At 41.8% G+C, this 13,421-nt stretch overlaps 1 protein-coding gene across 1 annotated transcript in view; it reads left to right on the top strand.

Annotated features, from left to right (window-relative positions):
* The window catches only part of PAPPA (pappalysin 1), a 2,329,021-nt gene that overhangs the window by 708,382 nt on the left and 1,607,218 nt on the right, over window positions 1-13,421 (top strand). Inside the window, exon 5 of the mRNA XM_063432310.1 lies at window positions 6,493-6,685. Coding sequence (XP_063288380.1) covers window positions 6,493-6,685 — 193 coding nt within the window. The remainder of the gene's footprint in view (window positions 1-6,492; window positions 6,686-13,421) is intronic.

Below are 13,421 nucleotides of genomic sequence, written 5' to 3'. Positions count from 1 at the left end.
TTAAAACTTACCTTTTTCCAGCGCTGGGCGGGGAGCTCTCCTCCTCCTCTCCGCCTCCGTTCCTCCCCGTCGGCTGAATGCGCACGCGCGGCAAGAGCTGCGCGCGCATTCAGCCGGTCACATAGGAAAGCATTCATAATGCTTTCCTATGGACGCTTGCGTGCTCTCACTGTGATTTTCACAGTGAGGATCACGCAAGCGCCTCTAGCGGCTGTCAGTGAGACAGCCACTAGAGGAAAAAGGGGAAGGCTTAACTAATTGATAAACATAGCAGTTTCAGAGAATGTTTCAGAGAATGTTTATAAAAAAATTAGTTAACCCTAGCTGGACCTGGCACCCATACCACTTCATTAAGCTGAAGTGGTCTGGGTGCCTAGAGTGGTCCTTTAAAAATATGGCGGTTACGCGTTCTACGACTACCAGAAGTAATTTTCAGCCACATCAGCCGCGTCACTGGCTCAGTACAATACTCCTATTGACTGGAGTAATTTTGACACAGAATTGTTCTGTAGACATTTCGTGGGGCTTAAAACACCAGCATGTGCAATATGTTCTTCAGCTTCTCATACAGCAAATTTTTGTCCTAGTAATATAGATGGTCCGTCTGCTAGTAACGCCAATCCAGACTATCTTGCTAACACAAGTCAGAGGGAAGTGAAAGACAAGTTAGGGAGGCCTATAGTGTTTCTCGGGAAAGCACAAGTTTGTAATAACTGCAATGCGGAGGGGGGGGTGTAGTTATAGCGCTTGTAGACTGCTCCCCGTTTGCCCAATCTGTTTTAGAGCACACGCAAAAACGTGTGTCCAAACAAACTGTTGCCTAAGAAAGCAATGACCCCAATAAACGTACCCAAATTACAATGTTACTTGACTGAATCCTTCTTCACAGCTGGTTGACTTTCTTATCTCTGGTTTCACTAGAGGCTTTCACACAGGTTTAGTAGCACTCCCTTCAGGCATACTAGAATGCCCCAACCTACAGTCTGCGATAACAGATCCAGCCAGTCTAAAAGATCTTCTCAACAAAGAAGTACGGTTTTATGATAGGACCCTTCACCACACCATCATTCACTTCTTGGAGAACAAGCCCACTAGGTATAGCCACGGGCAAATCTAATAACAAAAAGAGGTTAATAATCGATTTCTCAGCACCTCACTCTTCCACCTCCCCTAGTTTAAATTCCCTTATACCCTCAGAAGACTTCTCACTACAATATGCTAAAATAGATGATGCCATAACCTCAACATCTGAGGAAAGGGATTTAGGGGTGATTATTTCTGATGAATTAAAGGTAGGCAGACAATGTAATAGAGCAGCAGGAAATGCTAGCAGAATGCTTGGTTGTATAGGGAGAGGTATTAGCAGTAGAAAGAGGGAAGTACTCATGCCATTGTACAGAACACTGGTGAGACCTCACTTGGAGTACTGTACACAGAACTGGAGACCATATCTTCAGAAGGATATTGATACCTTAGAGAGAGTTCAAAGAAGGGCTACTAAACTGGTTCATGGATTGCAGAATAAAACTTACCAGGAAAGGTTAAAGGATCGTAACATGTATAGCTTGGAGGAAAGACGAGACAGGGGGGGATATGATAGAAACATTTAAATACATAAAGGGAATCAACACAGTAAAGGAGGAGACTATATTTAAAAGAAGAAAAACGACCACAACAAGAGGACATAGTCTTAAATTAGAGGGACAAAGGTTTAAAAATAATATCAGGAAGTATTACTTTACTGAGAGGTTAGTGGATGCATGGAATAGACTTCCAGCTGAAGTGGTAGAGGTTAACACAGTAACAGAGTTTAAGCATGTGTGAGATAGGCATAAGGCTATCCTAACTATAAGATAAGGCCAGGGACTAATGAAAGTATTTAGAAAAATGGGCAGACTAGATGGGCCGAATGGCTCTTATCTGCCATCACATTCTATGTTTCTATGCCATACAAGCCATTGCCAACTTTGGTAAGGCAGCCTGGTTAAGCAAAACAAATATCGCAAATGCTTTCAAACTTCTACCAATTAAGCAGTCACTCTGGCATCTACATGGCGTTAAGTGGGAAGAGAAATACTATTTTGCGACTAGACTGACCTTCGGCTCCAAAAGCAGCCCAAACATTTTCGACATATTCGCACAAACCTGTAACTGGCTACTACTTAACAAATCCAAGTGCCCAGTAGTAATCCACTACCTTGATAATTTTATTTATGTTGAGCCCCACCACTACACACCATGCAGGTTGAAAAATGCACTCTCCCTATTTAAGGAATTAGGAGTCCCGCTAGCACCAAATAAGACAGAAGGTCCCAGTACAGAAATAACTTTCCTAGGTATCACACTCAATTCTGTAACTTTGCAAGCTAGCCTTCCTCAAATCAAAGTAGACAGGATCCTAACTCACATTCACACCTGCACCAATCACGGGTCCTGCACCAGGAAAGAATTACAGTCACTTTTGGGTTCTCTTAACTTCGCCATGAGAATTATCCCTCAAGGCAGAGCTTTCATCTCTAAGTTACTTTCTCTTCTACACGGCCTCCCTGACGACGACACTAAAATTAATCTAGACGATCCTGCAAGGGCTGATCTAAAAATGTGGAGTCTATTTTATCCTCATGGAATGGTAGGTCATCGTTCATTCCCCCTATCTCTGACGAATCCCCGGTTATCTCGACAGATGCTACAGCTACCGTCGGGTACGCTGCGATATTCGGGGCCGAATTGGTCTATGACAGTTGGCCACCCGAAACAGCTACCCTAGAAAACTATGACAAAACCTCAGCATTGTTCAAGATCTTCCCAATAGTGGCAGCAGCACACATTTGGGGAGAAAATTGGAGAGGTAAAGCAGTTAGGTGTTTTTCTGACAACATAGCAGCTTGTAGCATAATTAACAAAGGCCGTCTCACAATCCCTGGCAATTATGAATCTAGTAAGGAAACTTACATGGTTGGCAGCAAATTTGCAGTTTTACATTTGTTGTATTCATGTTCCAGGCATTTTCAATAACGCAGCTGACGCTTTGTCACGTTTTAATTTACAGGAATTTTCCAGACTGCACCCTACAGCGAACAAGAAACCCAAAACTCTTCTGCAATTCAAAGACATACTAATGCATTAAACCAGTTATTAGCTCACAGTAGAATTCTTGCACAGGCAGGGTTGTCAGTAAACACTAAAAAAGCGTACAATAGGGCATTTGACATGTTCAAATAAGTTGTTTGTGACTTTAACATAATAAATATTTTTTCTGTAGAAACCATGGTTGCATTTACAACTTTTTGCCACTTCTCGTTAAAACTAGCCTACAATACCATCAAACTATACTTGACGGGGATACAACATTTCATGCTAACTCTTTATCCAGACAAGACTCCTTTCTTATCCACATACCCCATAAAAAAACATACTAAAAGGTATCCAGAGACTAAAAATCCAAAAATCCCTCAAAATACTCCCCATAGACAGCAACATCTTTAAATAAATCTCCAAGTTATTAGATAAAAGTCCTTTTGAACATACCACTAACCTGGTAATTAAATCAGCTGCTTTTTTGGCCTTTTTTGGGTTTCTTAGACCCAAAGAATTTTCGGGAGAAAAAATATCTGACATTGACATTTGCCTTAACCCCTTAAGGACACATGACATGTGTGACATGTCATGATTCCCTTTTATTCCAGAAGTTTGGTCCTTAAGGGGTTAAACAAAAAAAACTTAACCAAAGTAAACGATCATTACGTTCTATCGATACCCTGCACAAAAACAAACCAAGGCCCCCCAGTGGAGATTAAGTATTTCCCTACCAGTTCCAAATGGTGCCCAGTTCAAGTGCTAGATAATTTGATGTAAAAAATCTGCATATCAGAAATCCAGAACTGCCTCTGTTGTCCCTACAAGGAAAGCCACTTACTACTAAACAGTTCATGCTATACAAACATGCTTTATTACTCAGACTTGGCCTCAATCTGAATTCCTTCTCAGGACACTCATTCCGTATTGGGTCTGCCACTGCAGCCTCAAGTAGTCAGATTCCGACACATATCATAAAGAAAATGGGTCGCTGGAAATCTTCTGCATACAACCGGTACATTCCAAACCCAGAGAAAGAAATCAGACTCGCTTTCTATAATATGTCTAAATAATGTTGTTGTAATAAATAAACATGTTTACATACTTTTTGGCCCTCTTTTTTACAGGCCTAACCTCTCGTCAGTTTCGGCACACCTCAACCGACTCTTGTTTATCAAAACTACACTCACTTTAAGTGTACGCCCCCTTTCATAATCCCGTACACAAATAGAAGGCGTATGCCTGAAGTTGTGGGAGGGATTTAAGGCCTATATAACCCAGTAAACCCCTTGCTTACCTGTCTTTGTCGATTCCAGAAATTCCCCTCCCACCACACCCTCTTTTCATATCAATCTATCCAGGTGGACCCTCTTCTTTACAGGCCTAACCTCTCGTCGGCTTCGGCACACCTCAACCGACTCTTGCTTATCAAAACTACACTCACTTTAAGTGTACACCCCCTTTCATAATTCCCTACACAAATATATATATATATATATATATATATATATATATATATAATCTAAGCATATATAATTGTATTTTAAACTGTTTTAAACTTTATTTTTATTTTTTTTCCAGGCAGCAGGGGTACTACCTGTCATTTCAGGCACTCCTCCTGCTGGCACTGTTGTGGACGGCTATGCCATCCATGTGATCCATGTGATTGTGAAGTCCTCACAAGGACCTTGCGACCACATGGCCCTGGAGGGCTGGAACGGCAGCAGGGGGGCTCCCCGTGACTCTACCAGGTAAGTGAATAGGACAGCGGGGACGTGCTATGCCGCCTGCCGGCGTTTAGAGCTGGGTCCTTAAGGATGGCATAGGATGCCCGCTGTCCTTAAGGGGTTAAACACAAGTTTTTACCATGGTATTTTATTACTGGTTGCACTTTTTTGCACGGCATAATATTTTAGCACATATTTGTGGCATGGCACTTTAAGAGCCACATAGTGATTGGGGCATAATGGCACTTAATTGCTAGTGGCACTTTTACAATCAGTGGCACTATATTTTAAATACATAGCAATTTAGCATCTTTGATATCCATCGTCGATTAACACCACTTTATCACTTAGATGATCTTTATGTATGATTATCTAGCTCAACCCTTGGCCAGGCATTCACGATATGGTATGTGGTCTCCATAGCTACAATATTGATGTGCCGTGTTGCCAAGGCAACACTGGCTACATCATCACATCCCATTTGGGGCGGAGCTTAGCCGCACATGCGCACGGGAATCAGCAGGATGCTGGTCACAACGAGCAGCACCTTTGGTGAGTCAATTTTTTCACTTAATTTTTTTCACTCATTTCTATTATATAAACACATATTGTAGGTTGTCTTTGATCCTGATGAAAGTCCTCTAAAGGGACTGAATCGTCGATTTTTAATGGAAATACAATAAAACATTGACTATTATTTAAAGACCATGAGTGCAGCCGCCTCTTTTATAATCTTTGGATATTTGGAGCCCTGGTAATTGTGCACCCAGCCATGGATTTGTATGCAGCATGAGTGCAAGGATCTTCAGCACATTATATAAATAAGTATATATGTATACACACTTATATATATACACTTTTATTTGTTGCTACTGCAAATGTACACTTTTGATGGAAATAAGAGTAGATTTTGTACTATATTAATTGTATTTGCTTTAGGTTTGCATATGCACTTTTCTAAATACCCTAATATTTATTATACTCTTTCTTGGGTTTAGTAATAACTTACGAGAATGTTTCATAGGTACATATGTATATATTTGTATGTTTATTTTTTTTTACACCTAAATTGCACTTTTTTTTAAATTGCATTTTTGCATAACATATAATGGATTATTTTTTAATACGTTTTCATATTAGAGCAAGTTCTTGGCTCTACTTACCAACGGTAAGTATCATTAATTTTTATGAAGTGCACCTCTGTTGTGTTTTTTTATCACCAGGACTCAGTGCTTAGTGAATATTTATACTTTTTTGGTGCATCATGTGATAATTCTGAGCTTTGATGGAAATTAATATTAATTGTTTATTCAATTACACATTTTATTCATTTTTATGTAGTTAACAGAATTTGTTTTTTTTTTGATGGATTAAGAATGTAATTTAATGCTGGTCTTTCATCACCCTGTATTTGTTAAAACTCTTGAAATTGGTTTGGAGAAAATCAGAGGGACTACACCTTTAGCACTGTTTCCGCTACACTATTCTATAGTGGTTGTCTTTGTACTGGTACTTCTTTGACTTGAATGTCTTACATTTAGATGTGATAAGGAATGTTTGGACAGTATCAGGACAAATTTTGTCACAGTTAACTTTCAAAATGATACAGAAATCTCAGATCTTTATGTACACAATGCAAGCTTTCCTTCCTGTTCTTTTTCATTTTTTTTTTTTTTTTCATTCCCTGTAGATGATGACTGCACAGACTCCTTCACTCTCAATCAAGTTGCCAGAATGCACTGTTACCTGGATCTGGTCTATCAAAGCTGGCAACCCATCTCCAAACCTCTGCCAGTGCCCATAGCTCCACAAATTGTAGAGCACACGAGTAACTCTGTCACGATGGAATGGTTTCCAGCCATAAATGGACAGTTTTATGAAAGGTGAACATCAAATTCCTACCCCGTTGCATTACATTGTAACTATGATTCCCCAAGTTGTATATTCATAAGTTCTTGACCTCTTTCTATAATGGATTTGGTCTTTTATTTCCATGTTATTTCTCTGATTTTTTGTTAAGCATTGTAAAGTTAGAATTACATGGTATGATTAGGGATTTTTTTTTTAAATGTGAAACTATACAAATATACCTCTTCTTTAATATTGGTCAAGAATATGCACTTTTTTGCATACAATAATTGATACATAGTAATTTTGATTTGCATATTGTGTTGTTCACTAAGCATAAACATGCACTGAAATTATCATAGTGAACATTTGATTGGTGCAGCATGGTGTTTTGCCTCACATGTGCACTAGCCTTGCAATGCTTCCCAATGGAGAAGCATTGGTTGATTAAATTGATTATCTCAGCCAGGGAGATAGAGTGGCAGAGCAGAGACCAATGTGGTGAGTGAGTTAATATAAGTTAAACTGATTTTGTTACTTCAAACAGGGGAAGAGGGGCAGATACATGCTTAGTAGGACACTATAGTGTTAGAAATAGATGTCTGTATTCCTAATGCTATATTGTTTCTTTAAATTGTGCTTGGACAATGCTGGGTGCATAAATTAAAGTCTTAGAATCTGTTATTTGTCAAATGTATATTATTGTAAATAGATCTAAGAGGGCTATTCATTAAAGTGAGAATGAAAGGCAAAACTAAAAGGAATTTCAAATTTAAGATTGAAATAGCTGAACTTAAAAATGTGGTGCCTTTGAATTCACCTTAAATTCTCACTTTAGTAATTAAGCATGAAAATATTCAGCTTGGTTAATGTTGATCAGGGCTTAAAAACAGGCAGAAATATCAGAAATTCAGATAATGCCAGTACAAACTGTAAACAATGAATACAAAAAAAAAGGCCTCAGCAAGCCATCTTTACTATATCAAAAACGTTGGAGATTGTATCGTCTGGTTTTGTCTGGACTAAAAGCATCAGAATATGCAATCTGCTCTGTTTTTGATATAATAAAGATGGCTTTCTGAGAACCTTTTCCAAGTGCATCATTTACAGGATTGTGCTAGCACTTTCTGCATTTCTGAAATTTCAGCCTTACTGGAAAATTTTGGACACCGCTAGCCTGAGCACCTGGATACATACCGATGAGGTGTATCTGAACCTCTCCCGCCGTTACGGCGTTCCATGCCTTCCCCATATTAATGTGCATGAAAGCTGTTGCAGCGGCATGGAAAGCCTTAATGGCTTTGAGCCTCAGGAAGTCCGCGGTACTTACCACCGCCACGATGTTTACAGCCCAGGCAGTCTCCCCTGGCAAATGAGACCCCTGAGGGCCTTGTGATTGCACTCACAGAGCAATCACATGGTTCCAATAGCTGGCTACAGACAGGGGCAGGCTGGGCCAGGGGGCAGGGAGGCAATTGCCCCCCAGACCGCCCCAAATCATTTTAAGACCGGCCGCTGCAGGGCCGGTCGTAATGCTGCAGCCGCCTGAGCACTCTGTTAAGATCCTCAGGCGACTGCAGCACAGCTTCTTTCCTCACTTACCCTCCCCTGTAGCATGGCCGAGCTCCTCTGCGGTCCACGGTGCCCAGACGGAGTGATAGGAAAGTGCACACTCAGTCACTCAGTGTATATTTCCTGTCAGTCCAGCCGGGTACAGGAAACAGAAACTCCGTGTGGAACAGGAGTTTTTGTTTCCTGTATCCGGCCGGACTGACTGGAAGTGCACACTGAGTGTGCACCTTCCTATCACTCCGGCCGGGCACCGCTGACCGGAAAGGAGCTCGGCCACGCTACAGGGGAGGAGAGGGGATGTGAGGGGGGGAGCGGGAGTAAGAAGAACGGTAGGATTAAGAAGAAGGGGGAGGGGTGGGGGGATTAAGAAGAACAGGGGGGTGGGAGATTAAGAAGAACAGGGGGGTGGGGAGATTAAGAAGAACAGGGGGGTGGGGAGATTAAGAAGAACAGGGGGGTGGGGAGATTAAGAAGAACAGGGGGGTGATTAAGAAGAACAGGGAGGGGTGATTACGAAGAACAGGGAGGGGTGATTAAGAAGAACAGGGGGAGTGGGGCGATTAAGAATAAAAGGGGGGGAATTAAGAAGAACGAGGGATTAAGAAGCACACGGGGGGAGAGTAAGAAGAACACAGGGAGGAGGGGGAAGGGGAGATGAGGAGAACACAGGGAGGGAGGGGGGGAGGTGAGAAGAACACAGGGAGGGTGGGGGAGTGAGAAGAACACAGGGAGGGTGGGGGAGTGAGAAGAACACAGGGAAGATGGGGGGAGTGAGTAGAACACTGGGGGGAGTGAGAACACATGGGGGAAGTGAGGAGAACACATGGGGGAAGGTGAGGAGAACAGGGGAGGGGGGAGTGAGGAGAACACATGGAGGGGGGAGTTAGAAGAACACAGGAAGGGGGGGTGAAAAGAACACCGGAGGTTTGGGAGGGTGGGGGAGAACACCAGAGGTTTGGGGGGGGATGAGAAGAGCACAGGGAGGGTGGGTGGGTTTGAGAAGTGACTGCTAGGGGAGGGGGGGGCGAGGAGAGACCACTAAGGGGCAGGGGAGAGCTCTATAGGACAGGGGGCAGGACAAGGAGCTCTTTAACACTACGCGCACACACCATGCATCCCTACACACACACAGAAACACAACATGCTTCCCTTACACACAGAGAAAACACACAATGCATCCATTACACACAAAGCATCATTTGCACACATACACAGAAACACACAATGCAAACCCTTACACACACATGCAAACACACACACACACTGCTTCTCTTACATATACACAGAAACAGAATGCATTTCTTACACACACTCAATGCACACACTTACAGACACACACCTTGCATCCCTTATGCAAACAAACACAGATTCACACAAAACATCCCTTATACACAAACACACACTGCTTCCACTACAAACAAATACACTGCATCACCTACACAAACTCGTATCCCTATACACTACATACCATAAGCGCACACATTAGATCCTCTACAATAACACATAACACATCCCCTACACACTCCACTCCCTGTGAGCGAACTCATAGGTGGAACATGTAGGTGGACTTTTAGGTGGGCCTTATGGGCATACTCACTGTCAGGCCCTGGGGCCCAGACCTTGAGCTGTGTAAGGGCCCCCCCCCCAAAAAAAAAAAAATGGAGCTGCTTCCCATTCTATTAGAACTTTGAATTTTGTGACCACAGTTACAAGCAGCCTCCAGAGATACTGTTCTACACCAGACCAGTGGAGCCAAACTGCATCCCATCATCATCCTCATCTGGTTGTAAGAAGGCAATCTAGTATATTATTAGTGACACTAATCTATAATTTACCTCACATTAAAGGGACACTATAGTCCCCAGCACCACTTCAGCTTATTGAAGTGGTTCTGGTGTCTATAGCCGGTCCCTGCAGGCTTTTTAATGTAAACACACACTGTGTGCAGCATTGGCATTAGTTCATATGGCAGATCATATAGGTGGGGCATTGTGATGTCACATGGGGACGCGGCAAATTTTTATTTTGCCTAGGGCGGCAAAAATCCTTGCACTGGCTCTGATCTTGGGGCAGGTGCACCAGTCTACTGGTGCACTGATTGCACAGCACTCTCCTCCTGCCCAGATCCGTCTTTACCGCAGTGCAAGTGCCCTCTGCCCCTAATTTACAGTGGCTCACACTCACAGCAAGCAGTGCCTGGAGCCCTTTGCAGAGACGGGAACAAAGAGGTTCTGCGGCAGCTGGCCGTCCTGCAAGCATTACATTAAACAGCTGTTCCCCATGCAGCCACAGGTGGCGCTGTGCTGTGAGAATGTGATTACTCTTCACTTCCTCCCAGCCTACAGAGCAGCGCATGTGAGAGAGAGAGGAGGAGGCATGATTTAATCTTACAATAAATCCAGTAAGCAAATCTTTATAAATTTGGGGGGGGGGGGGGGAGGGGGAATCAGCTCTCCACAGTTTATTGGTGGTTAATCTGATGTCTGTATTAATACTGAGGGATGTCTAAGTAGTAACATCAGTGTGTGTCAGCAGGGCCAGCCGTTGGGGTGTGCACGCTGTGCGGTCACGCAGGGTACCATGACAACAGAGGCACCCGGTGGCCAACACAGCTCACAAGTTGGGGACACCAGCATATTCAATTTAACAATTCGCTGGTGGTCCACTGGTGCGCACCAGCAGTAGGTGCAGTCAGATTATATGCTCTTCTCGTGGTTCCGGTGCTCAGTTAGTGAGTCAGAACACAGGCTCAGATATTCTCAGCCTGCGCTCGGACAACATTGCAAGTCAGAGCCGTGAATGAGCGGGTATGGCAAAGAGCTACTGATTAGCATAACATCAATATCCGTTATAAAACCAGGAAAAGGTGGGCATGGATGGTGAACTGATTTGGTGGTGCAATGGGGCACTTGACCGGTTTTGCCCCCCAGGCCTAAGGCTCTCAGCCCTCCTCCATAGAAAAATAGAAAAGTGTGTGTTTGTGTATACATATATATTTACATAAATAATTACAAAAATATATACTATATGTATATCTATATATATTTAAATTCTATATGTATATTTATGTAATACTTTTATATAATTTGGTGATTGTATTAATTATAATTTGAGTGACCTACCTGGCAGCCCAGATAGAAAGTCCAGATAATTTAATTCACACGCCCTATATTTAACCTTTCTTTAAATTTCCAAAACACCATAATACCTGTACATGGAGGGTACTGTTTTACTCAGGAAACATTGCTGAACACAATTATTTAAAACAGAATAATGTATCATGCCGATGATATAATCAGTGAAAGTGTAGTATTTGTGTAAAAAATGCAAAAAAACTAATGGAATCTGACGTTAACCAGGGTTTGTAACTAAGTGGCTTCTAACAAAGATAAATATACAGAATTATGAATACGCTGGGTTGTCTACTTTTTCAAATGGTATGCCAGGATGGGGATAATTCTCATCCCTGGGCTGCCATAACGTCTCAAAGGCAACACAACCAATCTGGTAAATTTTAAATTGCAAAAACGGAAATGGGCAAGTCATAAATTTGACCCTTTGACATGGGGAGTACTCTTGAACTCATGAGAAATTAATACAAATATGAGTGTTTAAGAGCAGTACAATATATAATGCTGATGATATCATCAGCAAAAGGGTGATTTATTTATGAAAAATTGAAAAAAACAAAAACAAATATGAAAGCTAAATTTGGCCAGTGTTTGTGACCAAGTGGCTACTAGAAAAGACTGAACATACCCCATTTTGAATAACCGGAGTTATCTATTTTTTCAAATGGTATGCCATAATGAGGTAATTTTCATTCTTGGGCTGATATATGGTCTAAAAGGCAATGTGTATAAACTGAAAAGGGTAACTTGCTATATATGACCCTGTACGTTTCGAAACCCCCCAAAAACCTGTACATGGGGTGGTATACCTGAGTTGTAATCTCGCTATACAATTACTTATGTTTAACTTTGTATAAAGTATAAATCGGAAAAAATAAAAAAAATAAACAATAGGCACTATTATTATTTCTTTTAGATTGCATACGGTCCTTATACCAACAAGATATCCATCTACTACAAAACTCCACTTATCCCATAACTGGGGTTTGTACCACTGTATGCCATCCACACTACAGCTAGTCTTATAGCTCTGGAAAACGTTAGTAGGACCATATAGACCTCTTACAAAATAGTACTTACTACCTGTTGGGATATACTGCAACATTATTTGCTGTCTTTTTATTTTTTCATACGGATTTCACGAATATCCCATGCCCATACCTTACTGAGGAATACTTCCCCTGACAAGATTGTGATTTACTTCTTATACAAGGTTTTATTTGGACTTTTTGCTGTATTTATCAGGCATAGACTGTTTTGGACTTACTTTTTGGACTCTTGATTAGAGTTGAGCGAACCCGAACATAACGTTTTATGGACTCCGGACCCGAACACGGACATATCACTGTATTATAAAGCCTTGCCCCGCCCTGCAATTAGGCTCAGAGCACTCTGATTGGTGGGTTTAAGTCATCCAATCAGAGTGCTCTGACAGGTAAATGAAGAGACTGACAGGTAAGTCTCTACATTTACCTGTCACAGCACTCTGATTGGTTGGCTTGATATCCACCAATCAGAATGCTCTGTGACATTTTACACAGCGTGGGAAAGTTCCAAAGAACTTTCCCACACTGTGTGAAATGACACAGAGCACTCTGATTGACTGGATTTCAAGCTAACCTATCAGAGTGCTCTGTGTCATTTTACACAGCGTGGGAAAATTCCAAAGAACTTTCCCACACTGTGTGAAATGACACAGAGCACTCTGATTGGCTGGATTTCAAGCTAACCAATCAGAGTGCTCTGTGTAATTTTACACAGCGAGGGAAAGTTCTTTGGAATTTTCCCACGCTGTGTAATTTGACTCATAACACTCTGATTGGTGGATTAAGTAACCAATCAGAGTGTTACAAGTCAAATTACACAGCATGGGAAAATTTCAAAGAACTTTCCCACGCTGTGTAAAATGTCACAGAGCACTCTGATTGGTGGATTTCAAGCCAACCAATCAGAGTGCTGTGACAGGTAAATGTAGAGGTAATCTCTCTCTAATAGTGCTATTATCAATGCTAGTATAAATTTAGCTTACATCAAATAAATGTGAAGAAGCCTAATAGTGTTAAGAGGC

The sequence above is a fragment of the Pelobates fuscus genome, chromosome 9 (assembly GCF_036172605.1).
Source record: "Pelobates fuscus isolate aPelFus1 chromosome 9, aPelFus1.pri, whole genome shotgun sequence".
NCBI lineage: Eukaryota > Metazoa > Chordata > Amphibia > Anura > Pelobatidae > Pelobates > Pelobates fuscus.
Note: the sequence above shows the minus strand (reverse complement) of the source record. Positions and strands in the feature narration are given on the sequence as shown.